The sequence below is a fragment of the Dendronephthya gigantea genome, unplaced genomic scaffold (assembly GCF_004324835.1).
Source record: "Dendronephthya gigantea isolate DGI-Jeju-01 unplaced genomic scaffold, DenGig_1.0 000154F, whole genome shotgun sequence".
NCBI lineage: Eukaryota > Metazoa > Cnidaria > Anthozoa > Malacalcyonacea > Nephtheidae > Dendronephthya > Dendronephthya gigantea.
This window is the reverse complement of record NW_021163164.1, coordinates 172759-194700: the sequence shown is the minus strand read 5'-3', so window position 1 is coordinate 194700 and position 21942 is coordinate 172759. Positions and strand designations below refer to the sequence as shown.

At 34.2% G+C, this 21942-nt stretch overlaps 1 protein-coding gene across 1 annotated transcript; it reads right to left on the bottom strand.

Annotated features, from left to right (window-relative positions):
• Nucleotides 1–11339: 11339 nt before the first annotated feature.
• LOC114537241 (interferon-induced very large GTPase 1-like) lies at nucleotides 11340–20611 on the bottom strand. Its single transcript, XM_028558378.1, has 4 exons — nucleotides 20497–20611; nucleotides 19510–19626; nucleotides 16476–16607; nucleotides 11340–16060 (listed from the first exon to the last, which is right to left on the bottom strand). The coding sequence occupies exons 1-4, from the start codon at nucleotides 20609–20611 to the stop codon at nucleotides 11340–11342; spliced, it is 5085 nt and encodes a 1694-aa protein (XP_028414179.1).
• Between the last annotated feature and the right edge of the window lie 1331 nt (nucleotides 20612–21942).

Genomic DNA, 21942 nt, shown 5'->3' with positions numbered 1-21942 from the left:
TAGCAAATATGAAAATTAATAGGAATCGTTTTATAAGGTATATATCACACACATGCGGGGTCTACACAGCAAAATCTTGTCGAGAATGATATAGTTAGCCTATATGCTATTATTATTGCTGTGTAAAACGAATGAAAATTTGAATGATTTTCAAAAGAAATGAATCATCCATGACTTCGCAATAGTAGAGAAATGAAAGCAGTTCTGTCAACCAATAATATGTCAGTTTCCTGCAGAGCGAGACGTGTACAAAATAATAATACTTGGTGGAAAATCGAAATCTATATAAATTGGCATAGTCCTGCCTAAACTATGCATGCATACAGAGGTAAAGGGTGGTGGTATTCATATGACATAATTCCTTGCATTTCACATGTCGTAATTTGTTGTAATTCGATTTTCATGTGTCGGATTTCGCATAAAAACAAATTAGCTACAACGTATGAATTACTGCGATTGCGAACGACATCTCCAGATTTTTGTATAATTTCTTTTAGTTTTAATAGGTTGTTTTAGGACTGTAGGGAGAAAATGGCTATAGAAAACTGATTGCATCGAGGGTTGATTTTCGAAATAAACAAATGCCGCATGATATAAAAAAAATGAATCATAAATTGGCATATTTTATAAATGATGGATACATGAGTAAGGGCTGGTTTTTCTTATGACAACATTACGACTGACACTCCAATTCATGCCCAATTATAAAATATTTATTTATGCTGTTGGAAATCGTACAAAACAGATACTTGTGTACTGTGAACACCAAAAGTGTAGTATATTGTTTACCCAGTACATATTTGTTACTACGAAGCCCAGTCATTCGATACAGTACCGAATTAATTTTTGCGGTGTGCAGTATTTTTTATGACAGAGATCAGTAAAAAGTAGCAAATGGTGTTTTTAGAAATAATGTAATTTGAAATTTTGAAACAATTCAGATGTTTATATTGACCAGAAAAGACTGGACGTTCGAGGCATATTATAGAATATTTAGATGGTAGACATGCAACGAATGTATAAAGCACTAGACCAGGAATACACTGTACTCCGCTACATATTTCGCCTAAGTTAATAAGTATATATTAGTTTGAACCTTATCACGAACGATTTACATTCATATAAATAGAACCATCGCACCCTGCGGTTTTACTTATTTATACACTTAATGTATGCTCCGAGGGAAATAGTGAGTTTTGTTTCCCAAGAGTCTGAATGTTTCCCGAGACGAAGTCAAGGAAATCATTGAGACTCGAGGGAAAACAAAACTCACTATTTCCGAGGTGTATAGCGAACATTAAGTGTTTGTTATATAGAACAAAAAATACATGGACGACAATTTCATTTCAAAAAACTTCGTTATGACAATATGCGGGCAACAATTTTTCACTTTTACAAGTCATGTGACTACGAATGCCACTCACTTTTAAAATACACAGCACTATATAACAAAACTATATATGTTACAAGTATTTTACATGTGTCTGTTCCTGAAATACGTGTAGTTACACATATTTCAGGAACAGACATGCACATGTATTATACCCCTAAACTGACTGAGAAAATTGCGCCAGCGTTGCAGGAACAACTAACAAAATAGATTCCGGATTATGCTCAGCCTAGTACTTTATAATTTGTTGGTATTTGAATTATGTTTGACGTAGAGTAGTCGAGAACTTCGAGAATCTATACGAGTTTTATAAACTGTGTTTTGCTTTACGCTTACGGGCATGCATTCAGCCAAATTCAGGTATAATTTTGAGGCAATATTCATTATATAAAAAGTTTATACATATATATATATATATATATATATATAATATATATATATATAATATATATATATATTATATATATTATATATATATGTTCATATTCTGCATACAATGCAGTGATACTGCATGGACCGAGATTATTAATTTATTTGACGATATTTATTATAAAGGTCTAAGTACAGGCAAGGTCAAGGCTCTAGGCAGTTTTGCATACTCTGAAATTTGTAACCAATTCAGATGTGAACATTGAGAAAGGTCTTGGAGTCTAATAGCGAATTAAATGCCGATGTAGCTATTTAGACAGCTTATTTGTTATTAATATTGAGCGTCTACCCTGGAGTTGGACTAATGATTGTGTGTCGCGGGTGAAATGTCGTGTGTCATGGGTAAAACGTGAGCATAAAAAAAATTAAGTTCAGTCGTCGGTCAAAAATATTTTGTGATTTTATATATTTTGTTATAGGAAAGATGCTCGGTTTGGATTCCGGAACACCTATTTATTATTACACACACATTGATCTACTTCTGTATCACCTTACAGTCAATATCTCATTACCTTCAGTATCTCAAACGGACTAATCGCCTATGAAAAATACCCATATATACTTATTGTTACCTCTACAGTATTGATCTGAATAAAAACGGCAACACTGTACTGTATTTTGTGACTATATTATACATAATGATGTGGACATATAATAAGTGCATGAACAGTATTTACCTACGTACTTCGCATTTCACCATACGATGATACCACAGGCAATCAGTTAATTAAACGATCAAATTTGATCCCGTGTAGCAAATATGAAAATTAATAGGAATCGTTTTATAAGGTATATATCACACACATGCGGGGTCTACACAGCAAAATCTTGTCGAGAATGATATAGTTAGCCTATATGCTATTATTATTGCTGTGTAAAACGAATGAAAATTTGAATGATTTTCAAAAGAAATGAATCATCCATGACTTCGCAATATAGTAGAGAAATGAAAGCAGTTCTGTCAACCAATAATATGTCAGTTTCCTGCAGAGCGAGACGTGTACAAAATAATAATACTTGGTGGAAAATCGAAATCTATATAAATTGGCATAGTCCTGCCTAAACTATGCATGCATACAGAGGTAAAGGGTGGTGGTATTCATATGACATAATTCCTTGCATTTCACATGTCGTAATTTGTTGTAATTCGATTTTCATGTGTCGGATTTCGCATAAAAACAAATTAGCTACAACGTATGAATTACTGCGATTGCGAACGACATCTCCAGATTTTTGTATAATTTCTTTTAGTTTTAATAGGTTGTTTTAGGACTGTAGGGAGAAAATGGCTATAGAAAACTGATTGCATCGAGGGTTGATTTTCGAAATAAACAAATGCCGCATGATATAAAAAAAATGAATCATAAATTGGCATATTTTATAAATGATGGATACATGAGTAAGGGCTGGTTTTTCTTATGACATTACGACGACTGACACTCCAATTCATGCCCAATTATAAAATATTTATTTATGCTGTTGGAAATCGTACAAAACAGATACTTGTGTACTGTGAACACCAAAAGTGTAGTATATTGTTTACCCAGTACATATTTGTTACTACGAAGCCCAGTCATTCGATACAGTACCGAATTAATTTTTGCGGTGTGCAGTATTTTTTATGACAGAGATCAGTAAAAAGTAGCAAATGGTGTTTTTAGAAATAATGTAATTTGAAATTTTGAAACAATTCAGATGTTTATATTGACCAGAAAAGACTGGACGTTCGAGGCATATTATAGAATATTTAGATGGTAGACATGCAACGAATGTATAAAGCACTAGACCAGGAATACACTGTACTCCGCTACATATTTCGCCTAAGTTAATAAGTATATATTAGTTTGAACCTTATCACGAACGATTTACATTCATATAAATAGAACCATCGCACCTGCGGTTTACTTATATTATACACTTAATGTATGCTCCCGAGGGAAATAGTGAGTTTTGTTTTCCCAAGAGTCTGAATGTTTCCCGAGACGAAGTCAAGGAAATCATTGAGACTCGAGGGAAAACAAAACTCACTATTTCCCGAGGTGTATAGCGAACATTAAGTGTTTTGTTATATAGAAACAAAAAAATACATGGCACACGACAATTTCATTTCAAAAAACTTCGTTATGACAATATGCGGGCAACAATTTTTCACTTTTACAAGTCATGTGACTACGAATGAACCACTCACATTTAAAATACACAGCACCTATATAACAAAACTATATATGTTACAAGTATTTTACATGTGTCTGTTCCTGAAATACGTGTAGTTACACATATTTCAGGAACAGACATGCACATGTATTATACCCCTAAACTGACTGAGAAAATTGCGCCAGCGTTGCAGGAACAACTAACAAAATAGATTCCGGATTATGCTCAGCCTAGTACTTTATAATTTGTTGGTATTTGAATTATGTTTCGTTTGACGTAGGTATTTGTCGAGAATCTTCGAGAATCTATACGAGTTTTATAAACTGTGTTTTGCTTTACGCTTACGGGCATGCATTCAGCCAAATTCAGGTATAATTTTGAGGCAATATTCATTATATAAAAAGTTTATATATATATATATATATATATATATATATATATATATATATATATATATATATATATATATGTTCATATTCTGCATACAATGCAGTGATACTGCATGGACCGAGATTATTAATTTATTTGACGATATTTATTAAAAAGGTCTAAGTACAGGCAAGGTCAAGGCTCTAGGCAGTTTTGCATACTCTGAAATTTGTAACCAATTCAGATGTGAACATTGAGAAAGGTCTTGGAGTCTAATAGCGAATTAAATGCCGATGTAGCTATTTAGACAGCTTATTTGTTATTAATATTGAGCGTCTACCCTGGAGTTGGACTAATAATCGTGTTTCGCGGGTGAAAAGTCGTGTGTCATGGGTAAAGCGTGAGCAAAAAAAACAATTTAAGTTCAGTCGTCGGCCAAAAATATTTTGTGATTTTATATATTTTGTTATAGGACAGATGCTCGGTTTGGATTCCGGAACACCTATTTATTATTACACACACATTGATCTACTTCTGTATCACCTTACAGTCAATATCTCATTACCTTCAGTATCTCAAACGGACTAATCGCCTATGAAAAATACCCATATATACTTTTTGTTACCTCTACAGTATTGATTTGAATAAAAACGGCAACACTGTACCGTATTTTATGACCATATTATACATAATGATGTGGACATATAATAAGTGCATGAACAGTACTTACCTACATACTTCACATTCCATCATACGATGATACCACCAAAATACAGCAATTAACTAACCCAAATTTGACCCCGTGTAGCAAATATCGAAATTAATAAAAGTCGTTTTATAAGGTAGCTATATATCACACACAGGATTTAAACAGAAAAATCTTGTCGAGAATGATACAGTTATATGCTATTATTATTCTTGTGCATTGTTAGCTCTAAACGAATGAAAATTTGAATGATTTTCAAAAGAAATGAATCATCCATGACTTCGTAATATAGTAGAGAAATGAAAGCAGTTCTGTCAACCAATAATATGTCAGTTTCTTGCAAATCGAGACAAAAATAACAGGTATAATTTAGGTGTAAAACGTATATAACTTGGCATAGTCCGTATATAAACCATGCATACAGGGAAAAAGGGTGGTTTTCATATGACAATATATATTCATCATAATTCACATGTCGTAATTAATTGTAATTTGTCATAATTCTGTTTTCATATTTCGGATTTCGCATCAACGAATTAGCTACAGCATTTCAATTACGACAAATTACGACGAATTATGTTTCCAACCAGCCTTAAATGACATCTCTAGATTTCAGTTGTTTTTGACCAATGAGTTTATCCCTGCTAGAAATTTCCGGTCTTTTTAAGTTCCGACTGCTCTGCGTGATGGAAACTACAGGGCGCACAATGTTTGACGTCTGAGTAAACTTAATTTAATAAATACTGCAACGATAACAATTATTAACAGCTCTTTGAAATGCAATTACATATAAACTTTTCAGCTAAGAATTTGTCTTTAAAATTGTTTACATTTAATTGTTTTACCATATTTCCGTTGTTTGTTATAGGGTATCATTTAAAAGCTACTGGCTGATGAAATTATGCTCCAGGTAATTTAGTCTATAAAATGATTTACCCTAACCTATTCACAGGAATCACCACATTCATATACCCATTGTCAAATTTTACATTACACGACTGCTTTATCGATAGAAAAGTTTTTAAAAACTCTGTACTGTGCAATTTATTAAAAGGCTAAATTAACTTTTTTTAAAATAGAAAAGATCACACACTATAAAATATTTTAAAATGTTTTTGTCATTAAAGCATCCATATAGTGTAAAATTTTGATAAAATGTTGGGGATGAACACACTAATTTGAGCTATAAACTCAAATAAACGCTATTTAGCGGCCGTTTTAAAACGCCTCTCTTGCATTAGCACACATTCAGAATAGGTTTCGGCTCTAGAAATGTTGCCTGACAGGTATATAAAAAATTCAGTCTTCTAGTCAAACTTAGATGCCTGATATCTCTATGTTAAAATATGCATTCAACAATTTATTATTAAGGTGGCTGTGGGACCTTGGTAAACTTGCATTATTTGTACCGAGGTTATCACCATTTCGGGTTTTTACTTTTGATTTCGGAAGCAAGTTACAAGCAATTCTTGACCGCAAATATAGCAGTAAATGCAAACGATTAGAAAGACATTGTCTTCTCTATTGTTGTACATAAAAGCCCGATTAATGTAAAGCTTCTCAAGAATGCATGTGGGCGACTATTTTATCAAGTCAAAATCTGAAAGCTTTCGAGCTTTTAACGATTTGTATAAGATCGGTAACGCAGTTGCTGGTCCACTATAGTAAGATCGTGCTTGTTTTTGTCTCACACCGGGATGCCAGACGTTGTAGATGACGTCATTCTAAAAAAATAATTGTAATTAAACGAGTCAAAAACTATTTACCAGTTTTTCAAATAAACAACATCGTTATCTACAGCAATATAAACAAGATTGACAACTACTCTTTAAACAAGTCAAACCATATAAATTATGAATCGTTCCTTTACTCGATAATAAACAAGATTGACACCTACCTTTTTAAACAAGTCAAACCATATATATTATGAATCGCTCCTCTTTACTTCATCTTGTTCTTCTAAAAATCCTTTGAACTAATAATCACATTTTATATTTTTATTAAAGTTTACAAAACATTTTTAGAAAATAGAAAGATAAAAGTTAAATTCCTGACGTTCTCATTGACATACAGATTCAGCGGTGTTCTGTCAAAATACCCGAATGTGATAATACCAGAATTACCATGCACAACAGAGGGGACATTTGTCTGCGCATGCGCTGGTATAGGAAAGGCGCGCGATTTTCGCGTGAATTCTGGCGGGAAATTCAATTCAAAACTCAATTAATTAGTAAATAAACAAACTGCTTGTATAAAAAAAGTTACTGCAATATAAAAAAGGTGATAAAATTTTCAACAGGTGTTTTAACATTGATAAACAAATACGTGCACGGGGAGCAGTTTTGCTATGCCAGGCGAAAGTCAAAAGCCAAATGACTGAATTCTTAGTATTGCGACAACTTCGAATATTTTTCCAATCAAACATGCAAGTGCAATTTAACTCTTTTTAAGTCGTTCTTTCCGAATTTTGATTGTATAGAAACTAGTTTTATGAATAGACAATATATTCTGCTATAAAAACAAGCATACATTTTTGTGGTGATATAGGCTAATTATTTTGCAAAACGCGATGCAGTACTTGGTAACGTACTTGTGGTTTATGAACGAAAGCCTGAAATAAATTCAGCACGCTTCAATACTTATTACTATTATTTTAAAGATAGACATTTAACTTAGTTCGCTTGGAGTTCGTCCTGCAATACAAACAAGTAATCGAAAAGCATATGCTGCAACGAAAAACGTCCATGAAAATAGGGTCTCGAAAAAGTGGTGATAAAGGCATGAAAATTTTGAATCTCCTACACGATCGAAGCGATAATTTGAAACACTCGATACATGCACTAAAGAATATGGGCGCAAATATTTAAAAAAGAAAGAAATTCCACACATTTAAAGATATGGAAATGTAGCTGGCATTACAAGGAAACGTTAACTTACCTAAATTATATCTAGCACGGCAACTAAACTCGGGCGAAGCTCTTTCAAACTCGACGAATTATCGAAACCAAAGTGTACAAATCCTGTGATTTATGATGCCAAAAACAACGGACAAGAAAATTTACCACTTTGACGGTAATTCTATAAGCACGCAGTGTCATGTCATCTTCCTCGCGTCAAAATATGTTTTATTACCAAGTGTTTCTGTTTTGAAGCACTCTTTAAGTTCTTGATAAGTTACTCCACAACTTCCAGCAAAGAAAATCTCAAGACTTTCTGAAAACCAGTGAATCACAATGCTGAAAACTTCAACATTCTTAAAAATTGCAAGGAAAATATCGAAAAACAAAATTTTTGTAGAAAATGCCACGAGCGTGCGATATTTTTACAACGCGTCGACAAAAGTCCCCTCTGTTACCATGCACCCTCTCACGGCGCATCTCCGGGTCTGCGATAATCATTTCTTTTATTTTTCTGCTCGAAACTTTTTAGTAGTTTTATTTTTGGTATACAGGTATACTTTCACTTCTCAGTCAATTGTTTATTGAAGATTGATTTCTGCGTTTATTTACGCACATATTAACTCATTTTTCGTTGATGTTTTATAACATCATGCATCATCTCAGATTGGTTGGGTGAATGCGCTCTGATAAACTACCTGAAATATTGTATAATTGAATTCGCGTGTATCATAACTACATAAAGCGACATGAAAAGTTCAAGGGCACTAGTGATGCACGTGCATGCTTGTCGTCGAAGTAAGTTCCGGATTTTTTATCCGACTTTTATCCTCCCTTTTTCTATAGGTTGCGAGCTACGATATTTTCTATGTAGCTAGTTCTCTTGGTGTAGGTGTTTTTATCTCCCCACCTTTTCTGTGTTATACTAAAATACGAACTTTGTATTAAATATGTATAATTTGTTACTTTTGGTTTTATGAGGTCTGCTCTAGCACATATCATTGCACCCCCAATATGACCCCTGAAAAGTAAGCGATAAATATTTGAGAACGTTTGGCATATTTCAATTTTTACAATATATTTTTTATTCTAGACAACTACAATACAAGATGATTAAAGAAATCAATTATTATTAAAAGTCCTTGTCGTGCATGCATGCAGTAAATGTTTGCAGATATATAAATTTTTTCGTGCAGGAAACAATGGAAAACTGATAGATTGATATATGGATGTAATTGCAATAGTTCGTAATCGCTGGTACCATGATATGTTGAAATATTTCACCGGTATTTCCTTTTTTCGAACCATTATCTAATTTGCGAAGAAATTGCAGTATGAATTTGGGATATAGTTGAATGATGTTTTTTGTCATTATCAATTGCTATCACATTCTCTACAGTTTTTCAGCTTTGATAAAGAATTTAGAATTGGAAAAATTGACATTATTTACAGCGCAAACAAAATCAAACTTTTTCACAAAACTGTCAAACTTTGAGTTGGAAAATCGAGTCTTTTTCTCCAGCGCGAGTTTTCATATAACCATGTTGACCGCATTTTATTGCCAATGATAATAAACGTTGGGCTGCTCCATGGGGAACGTTCTTCAAAGATGCACAATTCAGATATATTGATTTTCCCGGCCCAGTTTTTGATCACATTTATTTTTAACTTTAGGCTTTTCACTTTTAATGTTTTTTACAGGAATCCCTCATTTCACTTTGTATTCATCATCGTATATCGTTGGTTCACGAAGAGGTTTTCCTTTTACATTTATGTTCGATGTATTTGTCATCTTAACAAGAGTCTATACGTCTATCGCTTAAACACCTCAATCAATATGAACATTCTGATGTTCGTTTCTCACCGTCATTTACACGTCCAATTCGGAATCTTTTGGCAATCTTGAACTTTCAAACATTCACTTTCGAAGAGCATGTCTAATTAGAGTCCAAGGTAAACCGTTGAACAATGGGTCAATGAAGTTCACGGAACACCACATCATGCTTTTTATTCCATTTTTTGTCAGTTGGCAAGTTGTTTTGTGCCAATTAAATTGGTTTGTTTCATGTTTGGCACTCATGGCACTCTCCTTTGGGTTTCTTGTCGTGTCGTCCATACACAATTGTGGCAATATTTTTTAACTCAATGGTTTTCTGAACACGTATATGAACTGATTTCGTACACCTCACAGTTTGGCAGTTTTGCTCGAAAGTCATTAGAACTTGGATTAGAAAAGCTGAACTTCTCATTCTCGGGAAATTTCGATAAAAGAATATGACAGCAAATTAAAATGTTAAATAATTTGAAAGAAAACAACAGTTATTATCGGCTAAAATTCGACAACAGCTACTTTAGCTTTTTACGTCTGCGGATGAAATTACTAAACCGGTTTAGTAAGTAATGGAGCGGGTTAGAAAGGCGTTACAAAATTCTAGGTTATACGCAGTTACTCTTGTTGCATGAAGGTGATACCGACAACATACCATTTTCCACATATCATCGTTCCATATGTTCATGCTCCTTGATGACGATACTTTAAATAAGAAAAGTCAACCTTTTCCATATACATATATTTGTCTCACACATTCAACTAGAATCAGCTGATTTCGTTACTGATTAAGGTCTAGACGTCAGGAAGAGGAAGAGGAAGTAAGGTTTAAAAGATTATGGTATTATTTCTATATATTATCATGAGTGACGGTATAGTTCAAAGTTTGGTATGTAACGTGCATTAAAAAATTGACCTTTCAACATACACACAGCCAGATTCAGCTAACTTCGTAACTGATGGAAAAACCAGACTTCAGGAACAGGAAGGAAGATTTAAAAGATTATTTGTTTCTGCATATTATTAGTTATTATGGTATAGTTCAAAGTTTGGCATGTTAAACTCGAAATGCTTTTAACGTGTTTTGGTGAGCGTGCAAAGGCAAATTACGGCTGATTAAATAAAATTGAAGCCGAACAATGGTGATTATATTGCTAATAATGTTAAAGATTGTTAATATTATTGCTCATATTGTTAAAGAGTTTACAATTACAGGTTAAAATATCGCCAAGTTTTTCTATAATACGCTATGGATCAGAGAAGCTTCGTTTCGTATTTATTTTAATATGCATAATGTGCATCTCAATCCGGAGCAATTATACTGATTTTAAATTTCAGAATTTTACTTTTGGTTAAAATAATCACGTGGGTAATGTGGCTGTATTACATGTTACATTCCATTAAACTTAGCATTGTGAGTGCATTACGAATATTTTTATGAGGGCTAGAAGGGTGTAATCCTAATAATAATTTTAAAGTTCGGCGAATACCCCATCATCATTATAAATGTCAAAATTTTTCCCGTCTTATCTCTTCGAACTTGATAATACGTTACCTGAAAGATATCTACAGATTGAATTCCTTTTGAAGTTGTTCTTTTACCTTGTCGAACGTAAGATGCTTTCCAAATTTTGGGAAGGTTGGTAGTTTGCCTCCGTAGTATTCTGATAATTCCTTTGAAAACTTTCCCATAAACCATTTCCAATACATGCTTGGTTTTGATGTTGAATCGGGGCAAATATTCCAGGATTTATAATGGTCATTTACCGACTGATAATCCTTGTAACGTTTCCCTTCCCAGTGTGTCTCCATGTTTCGAAATTTTTTTTTTCCGGCGACCGTTTTTGTGCAAATATCAGTAATTAATATTTGTGTATTTTCGTTTTTGGAGCCAATAATACATAGGGGGCGATGAGATAGTGCAAAGTGAACTTCATGATTCAGAATGGTATTATCACATATAGTTTCGCAGAACGGGCAAGTACTAGCGCAAGGAAACAAGGTGTCCACGAGACAATCGACTGGCGATGGATTCCATTTGTGAAAAGTTTCAGCATTCATTAACAAGTTCTGGGATTTTAATGATTTGAAAATTTGATTGATCTTTTTGCGAACTTCAACCAGAAACAATTCCATGTTTTGCAGATCTTCAATTGTAGCCACACAGAACATTTCCTTTTTTAGAGCGATGCAAGAGCATTCTTCAACAAATCTTTGAATCCAAAAACTGAGTTTTTTGTTTTCTGTTTTTATTCCATTGCTGAGAATTGAAATGGCATTCAAAACTACGGTTTCGATCTTTTCGATTTCCAGTCGGTGAAGTGAGTCGATTCTGAGATGGATTGTTTCCGAACAGTAGTTTACAATTGATTCCGTTAATTTTTCTTTCAGAAATCCATGTGGATTTTGAAAATAAGAAGTGTATGATTCAAAATTACCCTCCTCTCCAAGCTGAATTAGGACTCTGACATGAAATTGCGCTTTATTTTGAAACTCTTCCTTTTTTGATATTTCCTTTGCAACAACAGAGCCCATAATGCAATTCAGCTTTGATTCAATTTGGTTTTGAAGTACGTGGACAAAAGAAGTAGCAGCTAACATTTCGTTTCCCATTTTCCTGCAAACATTTATCAAATACACTTCCAATTCTGGTTGAAAGTCCTTTTCGATCTGCTTCCTAATGTCTTCCGTGTCATGAAAAAATTTTATAGCTTCGCAAAATGTTTGATGCAAGATATGACATTTTGTTGACTTTTTAAATTTGAAGGGAAGTTCTTTAGTGCCTTCATCAAGAGTGGCATACAATTTTTTTTCTATTTCCTCCAGGTGATCGTTGTTTAGGGTTGATTCAGGCGACGTTTTCGCAAAATCAAGTGCCTTTTTTATAGCAGCTTTCTTGATTTCTTCAGCACGGGAAAGACATTTATTTTTTTCGCGAGAAAAATGTTTGGTAAGCTGTGTGCTATATTCAAGATCATCAACATTTATTTTTTCGTTCTGCCGTTTAATTTCTATCATCGCTGCTTCTTCACTGGACTTCTTCGTTGTGACATATTTCTTCACTTTTTCTTCGTTGGTATCAATTTTTCTTTCCAGAGGATCTTGAATGCTTTTAATCCAGATCTGCCAACGCGATTCGAAAGTTTCTTTCAATTTTCGTTCGTCTTCAGGAACAAGACCTGAAGTAATGAATTCCTTTGCTTTTTCTATAAGCTTCTCTTCGCATTTCAATTTTTTATGTGTATTATCTTGTACAGATTGCAGGTGTTTAAAGGTTGATGAGCAGTTCTTTGTTACCTTGGAGATACGAATTTCCTTCTCTTCTTTAACTTTAGTCTGTACGTCTGATTTCCACTGTTTAAGCGTGTTCGTATGTTCGCTCGTTTCAAGGAAGTCATTCATTGCTTCTAACAGTGTTCTTTCAAGTTCTTCAGCTACTTTACTTATTTCTTTTTGACCGTCAGCCCATTTCGCCTCCCGTTCATTTTCGGTCGAGCATCTTTTCAGAGATACCACAATTTCATGTTCAAGCTCGGCCATCCCTGTCATCATAACAGCAATAGACTCCTCTAAATATTTTCGGTCTAAAGACATGCGGGCGCTAGTTTCAATCGATTTACGGAGACTAAATATAAAATTTTCCTTTAAAATGGCTTCCCAAAGATCGTTGACTCTCTTTCGAAATTGTGATACAGGATGAGGATGACATTTTTCTGAATTGCACATCAAGCGAATTATGTCTTCCTTTAATTTTTGAATAGCCTTTCCATAATCAGGGTTCAATGGAGCCATTGGCGGATTGCCTTTCAACATGGATGGTAAGTAGAACACATCTTCGTCTTCATTGAATGAAATGACATCTTTAAATTTGTTAAATTTGCCTTCAATTTTTTCATGAGTTGCGACACGTCTCGTCATTTCATCCAGCCATTGTCTTAGAATAGAACGGTTGGCAACTAATCTTCCTCTTGCATGGGAAACATTGACATTTTGGTGGACAATTTTGCAAAATTTCTTTTTATCGACAAGCTTCATCTTCAAAAAAGCATGTACGGCTATTTCCAAGAATTGTCTTATCATACTTTGATTTTCACTGAAGACATTCATTATGGCTAAATCGGCAATGCCAATTGCGAATATTGCCAACTCATTGTCGTGCTGTCGAATCAGGGGATCTGTGGAGCCATCCAGACCTTCAGTATCAACGATCAAAACATAGTCGAATTTTGAAGCTGACTTAAGAGAATCACTAACAGGAAGAAGACATACAAAAACGCCACGAGTACACCTGCCAGCACTAACTGGAAATTCTAAACCAAACATCGTGTTTAACATTGTAGACTTTCCTGAACTTTGAATTCCTACAACCGATATTACAAACATTTTTGCATTTTTTGTTTTTTGCTCTAGTTTAGTATACACAGCATTAAACCAACGCAATGGAATGTAAGAGGAATCACCATCCAATATTTCAAGAGGATATCCTGAAAGCAACATGTCTGCCGCAGCACCTGCATAGTCGTAATTTTCTTCTTGAATATCGTATATCTGGGCAAGTTCTCTGATGATGTGTTCAAAACCGAACGAGAATGTTGAAATTGACTCTCCCAACTGTTTCAAATGTTGCATCTCGGACGATTGTGTGTCTGACTTCTGTGGCATTCGTTCTCTATTCTCTCGAAGATCAAGCATGGATTTACAGTAGTCCTGTTGCAATTTGTCCATACTTTGCAGAGACATTTTATCCAAATGATGCTTCAAGATATTCAGGGCGTTATCCCGTGAAGGTTGTTCCATCACTGCAATGTCTTTGAAATAGTTATGAAGTCCTTCATCCAGCTGTTGAAAGCTTTCTTTCTGAGCCATCTTCTCTTTGGCAATATCGTCATCAATTTCATCTGTATCTCGATTCATATGACCAGTTTTGGATTGTCTTGGACAATATTTTTCACGTTCTAAATTCGCCAATACTGGGATGTGTCTTTGTAATTTCAGATAGTGTTTAGCCTCTTCAATTCCCAAGTCCATTAACCAGGCCAATTCGAATTGATGGTGGACGTCATCAACGCCAGTGTCATCTTCGCTAAGATGTGTCAGTTCTAAAAGAGGTGATGCTTCCTCTCCATTTATGCTTGTCTGGATTTTATTCCGTATTCTCTTAAGAAATCGATCTTCATTTTTTTCCTTGGCTTTCGTAATAGAAAAAAACTTTTTATGGTTTTTAGAATTCAGTTCTTTGAAATATTCCTTTGCATTAGTTTGTTTTGTCTCATCGTTAAAAATAAGGATGGTTTTTCCTTTAACAGGCAAAGCTTCTTGCAAAAAATCTTTCGGGATGGTCTTATCGGTTTCGTTTGGATAATTAGAAGGCAATAAGATACATAACACGGAGGAAATCTTTAAGAGGACGTCAAGCTGCTTCTTTAAACTTTTGGCATCTCCGCGAAGATTTGCAAAACAAATTTCACTTCGTAATGTTTGTTTCTCACTCCCTCCGGGAAGAAACCAACTCAACTCAACCAAACCATCCACGAATTTTCTTTCAACATGGCCACCTTTCATGTCTTTGTGGAAGAAGTAGTCATGGTAACTGTCTCCGTCACTCATGATTTTGTTAATCAACAATGATTTTGACATGGTAGGTTCGCCAATTCGGATAAAAGAAACCACTGGAAACGGATGCTCTGTCGCAAACACTTGTTTTGTGCAGGTCCCATCTTTCCAGCACTTAGTGATGTTCCTTAACGCCGGCAGCAGATATACTACGTTTTCAGAAGGCATCTCAGGGTCGGGGAGGAGAAAGGGGACACTGAGTTGACACGAAGATAATTTAATATTGAGATAACGTTGTAGAGAGTCATCTGAGCGCCGAAATATATCAAGTATTGCATCCATCGGATTGACTTCTTGAACATCTTCAATCTTATCCGAGTCATAACTACCTTCGTTAAAATTTTCATTTAAATTTGATGGTTTAAATTCAAATTCGCGTACATGATAATTGCCTATTATTAAGTTTTGAAAAACATAATTAGGTATGTTATCTTCAGAGGTTAAATCTTTATCGATTAGTGTGTGGTTATCAATTGTTCGGGCATGTTTTAAATTGTACTTAGAAGTATCTGTTTTTCCGTTTTTATCTCCTGTATTTGTTAGTTGAGCTGTGGTTTTACCTTTGAAGATTGTTCGGGTTGACCAAACCTTTGAAGATTGTTCGGGTTGATCATTCTTTTTTGATACAGAAGATGAATGTTTCACGATGCCGCCAGAGACATTTACGGTTTTTCCTGCGGTAAGAAACAGAATATAGGACTTAGTTGTGTGCTTTAGTATAGAAAGTAGTTAAAATTCTTTCGAGTAATTCAAATTGATGAAAAAATATATCATTATCTTACGATTTTTTTCAGGAAATAACTATTTACAAATCACAAGTTTTAAAATGATTTTGAGGGTTTTTTTCTTTGACATGACTCAGCTTGTATTTGTTTATGTTTACCTGCTATAAGTAAACTCGCACTTCAAAATGAGGCTAATTCATTTCATGTATCAACTTTCATGTATCAAAACTTTTCAACCCAAAAACTGAGCAATACAACTTTACGTGTTAAGCGCATATAATTTTCGTAGGTATATCTTTCTGCTTAAATGATGAATTACAGGCTGTCGACAACACAAAAAGAAATTTACAATTTATACAATTACCTGAAGCAGCATTTGTTTTTTCATCAATTTTTTTAATTTTTTCTTTTGCTGGATTCTGGTTATCGCCCGAGTCCACATTACTGTTTAACTCTGATTCCGTTTTTTCAAACTGTCCCGTAGTTGCATCTCTTTCTGCAGGTATAAATAAGAGGATAAAAATACCTAAGATAACTAAAATGCCTAAAACTAAGATACTTGCTTTGCTTTAAAGAATTGAATATACTGAGATCTTTGCATTTCTCAAATTTGTACTTTTTACGTGATTTGAGTTTCCGTACGAATTATCGTACGGAAACTCAAATCACCGTTGTAAGCTGAAGTAATACGGATGACGTTAGATAGTGGTTTAAGTCAATCTTTGCTATATTATCACGTTCTGTCGTCTTCACGTATAGCTATATTAGAAATTGCATATATATATATATATATATATATATATATATTAATATATATATATATATATATATATGTATATGTATAGGTTATCACATGAGGGGCGAGGTGATATCAGTTTTATCTAAAACTGATATCACCTTGTCCCAATTTTGATAACCTGTTTATCACATACTTCTTTTTCTTCTATAAAGCAATCGACATCGACTGAAACAAACCTCGAACTGCTCGAGTCAGCCATCTTTGTTTTGACAGCGGCAAATGCAGCGGGACAAAAAGCGATATCAGTGACAAAAAGCGATATCAGTGACGATATCGTTTTTATCAGTGTCACCCTGTTATCGCCCTGATAAAGGCACAAGTATGTGATAAATATATATATATATAATTATATATATATATATATATATATATATATATATATATATTGAACATGATTTGCTCCAAAATAAATTTGGAGTTGCAACACAGGTAATAATATAGGCAAAAATGTTCTACGTGTTTACTATACTCACCCTTGACGGGCATATTCAAACCTAAGAATGTAAATTTGTCCCTTTCCCTCACCAGCTCACTCGTTAAGAGTGCCTAGGCCTTGGGACCCTAGGAGGCGGTTTAAAAGGAGAAAGGAACACACACACAGCCCAAGCCATACGTCCATCCAAAGCGTTCATCGGCTTGAATGTGAGAGATCGATTTTACGTATTTATCATACGTAAAATAAATACGTAAAATCGATCTCTCACATTCAAGCCGATGAACGCTTTGGATGGACGTATGGCTTGGGCTGTGTGTGTGTTCCTTTCTCCTTTTAAACCGCCTCCTAGGGTCCCAAGGCCTAGGCACTCTTAACGAGTGAGCTGGTGAGGGAAAGGGACAAATTTACATTCTTAGGTTTGAATATGCCCGTCAAGGGTGAGTATAGTAAACACGGAGAACATTTTTGCCTATATATATATATATATATATATATATATATATATATATATATATATATATATATATATATATATATATATATATATATATATATTACTCTTGTTTGCGCCATGTGTTCAACTTGTGGGGTTATATGTAATATATGTTTTATATGTTCTTCTACACAAGTATAACCAACCGGGCAAGCAGAGAATTCTGCTTGACCGCGGTGGGAATCGAACCCGCGACCTTCACAGTCGTTCCCAACTTGGCCTTCTAGCTCAGACGGTAGAGGATCGTTCTAGAATTGCGAAGGTCGCGGGTTATATATATATATATATATATATATATATATATATATATATATATATATATATATATATGTATATATATATATATATATATATATATATATATAATATATATATATATATGTGTGTGTGTGTGTTTTGCTCTATTTCAGCCATGTGTTCACTTGTGGATATATATGTAAGGTGTATTTGTTCTTCCACACAAGTATAACCAACCGGGCAAGCAGAAAATTCTACTTGACCGCGGTGGGAATTATAATATATATGGCCCTCAGGTCGAAACGTCGAGAAGTGTTTTGTCTATTTTAGGCAGTTGTTATACCACATTTTGTGCTAAGTTGTTTGAAGACGCTGCCACGCTGCTTCTTGGTTATATTGGAACTTATATATATATATATATATATATATATATATATATATATATATATTTATATATATATATATATATATATATATATATATATATATATATATATAATAACTACTTATATATGTAATAACTCTACGTACGATTGTACTTTTTAGCATAGATGTCCATTAGCCTTCCTTCGATCATTGCATGCTTAAGTACTGAAAATATTATTCAGTGATATTAAGACATTGCATTTACTGTTATTTTCAATTACATATTGTATCTTAATGCTTTTCAAAAACAAATGCCATGCAAAACCCATTGGAAATGTCGAAAGACAAAACACATGTTTATCGGATCATCTTTTAACATTAAGAATAAAATTGCTCAGACCCCAATTTTAATGAATAACACACCAGTTCCCAGAACGGAAAACGATATGCTTGGGTTGACATAGACGAACAGCTTCTTTGCGAAAAACATATAGATCAGATTTGTGCCAAGGTTGGGGCTGGAATTGGAGTTATGAGAAAGACGAAGCCTTTTGCACCTCTGGAAATACTCAAGCTGATATATAATGCTCTGGTGCAACCGTATTTTGATTACTGTAGCCCCCTTTGGGACATGAGACGTGATAATATTAAATTCATCTACATATATAAAATAATGATCATACTGCTGTACAGTACGTTCTACGTAATCTATTGTTTGTATATTTTTAATGTAAATACGCCCCTCGTTAAAAATAGCATTGCTGACGAAAATAAAGTATTATATATGCATGTATGTATGATTGGATATTCCTTTCGTCCATTGGATCCAGTGGACAAATGCAATATCCAGTGGACATTTAAGTGTCAAATGGATCCATTCGGCCTAACGGACCTATTCCGATGGCAAGCACTCTATAGCCTCTTACCAGCATGGGGTAGATAAAATATGTGTTAGGTGCACAAGTGTTTTAGCTATATCCCTTTCGTAGGTAGACATCACTGCTTTTGAGTGCTGGCCACAGAGAATGTACACGCCATAGGAAGAAATTTACACTTCATACAATTACCTGAAGCATCAGTTGTTTTTTCATCGGATATTTTCATTTTGTCTTCAGCTGGATTCTCATTTCCCCCCGAGTCCACATTACTGTTTAACTTTGATTCCGTTTCTTCAAACGGTCCTTCTATACACGTAGAAAGGAAAGCATGTAAACAGTATTATGAATTATCGGTACTCTTATTTTAAAAAATAAATTTAATCACCACACAAAGATTACATTCTCGACGCAACGTTTCGACACTCCAGTCAAGTGTCTTCATCAGGGCTGATCTGACGGTGAAACGTTGATGATGAGATAATATCATGTTGTGGAGTATATAAGGAGTAAAGGATTTGATTTATCTTTTGCTGTTTCAAAAATATCGTCATGTTTCCAAGAGCAGCAATCCCAAATCAATCCTATTGCCAGAGACGTGCCGGACTTAGCCAAATTCAAAATAGTCCAATCATCACCACTCTCGAGCTTTCTCTTAATATTTAAGGCAACTCTATTCCTCTCAATTCTTTTTACTCCTTGCTAACTATCAGTTAGATCGTGACGTCGCACTGTCTCTAGTTCTCTCTGTACTGTTTTGTCCTTAAAATTGTCCTTGTTGGGTTATCTTAAACTTGTTTTAACGGCTCTATTAAAACCCCACTATATTGTCCTTTAATAGTAAACACCTGAAACCTAAATCACAAAAATTGAGCTAAGGGTTGTACCATGCATGATAATGTGAATCCCGGATTTTCTGATTTTTCTATAGCAGAGGTACCTGAAGTTTAAGAGAGATTTTTTCTTCCCTGATAATATCTATACACCCATTCTTTACTTTTGCAAATCTCCCACAAATAATTGAAAATATTTTTGAAAAAAAACGGCTACTATACTTTGTTAGCATAAAAAAGTCTTCACACATAAAACAGACGCGAACGACACGGAATGCCAACTTCAAATTGACGAATATCATGTTTGACTGTCGTAGGCTATAATTACATACAATTTTTTCCGTACCATTATTAAGATCAATTGCCGTTTTTTTGTCAGGTTTTTCAATTTCTTTATTTTCCGCAGGATACTCTGATTTTTCAAAATTTGAATTTGATCCCGTTTCTTCGAGATTTTCCATTGTTGTCCCTTGTTCAAAGTTATCTACAAATATGAATGGGGCAACTTTTAATTTAGGCCTCAAAAAGGAAATTTCCGAAAAGTGCTACTACAATTTACTAAATTTAGTGAAATTACCAAGTTTGGCTGCAAAATATAGTAAAGTACGAAAAATATAGCCATGTGAAGTTGGCAATTTTGTATACTTTTTTTACTACGGCAAGAAGTGTGTAACTAAATTAGTTAGACAATTCTGGCGTAGTAAAAACGTATGCAAAATTGGCTACTTTGCATCGCTATTTCCGAACCTGGCAATTATACTAATTTCGGTATGCTCTTTTTAGCTGTGGTGATTTATTTTCTTGATACCTAGATCGTAAGTTGGTCTATTACGCAAAAGGTCCATTAGAGGATACTGCATGGTACAATACCAGTTTAAAATTGCTTGCAGCAATAAAGAAAAATTATCTGCAACGAAAGGAGGCCATATAATCCAAACTCTCCGTCTTCATAGAGTTCGCTGAATGTATTTCAAAGCCTTATAGGGGTATATTATATGACTCTGACGGCTTAATTTTGTATTGAGCATGGATGTTAACTGTTGCTAAAAAATCATACGTTGGTTACACTCCGTAATGTACACAAACACCCCGTTCACGTTTTTAATCACTGTCCGCCAAAATAGCCCAAGTTAACGTTAACGTCTGAAAAGATGTTTTCTTATATCTATAAATTCTGTCTCACATGCAGGTCGATAGCATATTATTCTTATCATAACTGCAATGCAGAGGTTTCTCCAGAGTTCATTTAACCGAACTATTACTTTGTGAACTTTCTAAAGACTAAAGTGGGTTCCTTCTCGGTATACAGGTATGGCTATATTGTAATTGCTTACCCATGCAATTAAGACAGCTCGAAAATGAGGGATATATGTTTCTTTCGTTCTTTGTATGTAGGTACATAACTGTATAGTTCGTTTATCGTTATAACATCAAAGCAGTGCACTTTTATTGTTCGGCACCCTAAGCTTTTACTCTTAGCTATTGGGTGGAGTAAGCGTCTTCACATACCACTTTTGATGCTAAGTTAAAAATAATATGGTAATATACAGCATCAGTTATCTTTAATTGCAATTGCATGTTATCAATCTCAACTGCCTAAAATGTAAGAAATAACTTTTCTTTTTTATGAACTTATAAAGGTATTTTGTCGAAATCTATTGCCTGGAAACGTCCAGAAGCTACTTTATCAATATAATAGTTACTAAACATGTTTACTGCATTTTCAAGTTCTCGTGCTGATCGGTTATAAAAACGGAGCAAAATTTGATCGAAATACAACGTCTTTTTGGAT

Bases quoted from the DNA above. Each gene is read 5' to 3' on its own strand.
- LOC114537241 (XM_028558378.1), bottom strand. From the start codon at position 20,611: ATGGAAAATCTCGAAGAAACGGGATCAAATTCAAATTTTGAAAAATCA. The intron at 19,627-20,496 runs GTACGGAAAAAA...CTACGTGTATAG, and splicing joins GGCAATTGATCTTAATAATG to AAGGACCGTTTGAAGAAACG. The intron at 16,608-19,509 runs GTAATTGTATGA...TTATACCTGCAG, and splicing joins AAAAACAACTGATGCTTCAG to AAAGAGATGCAACTACGGGA.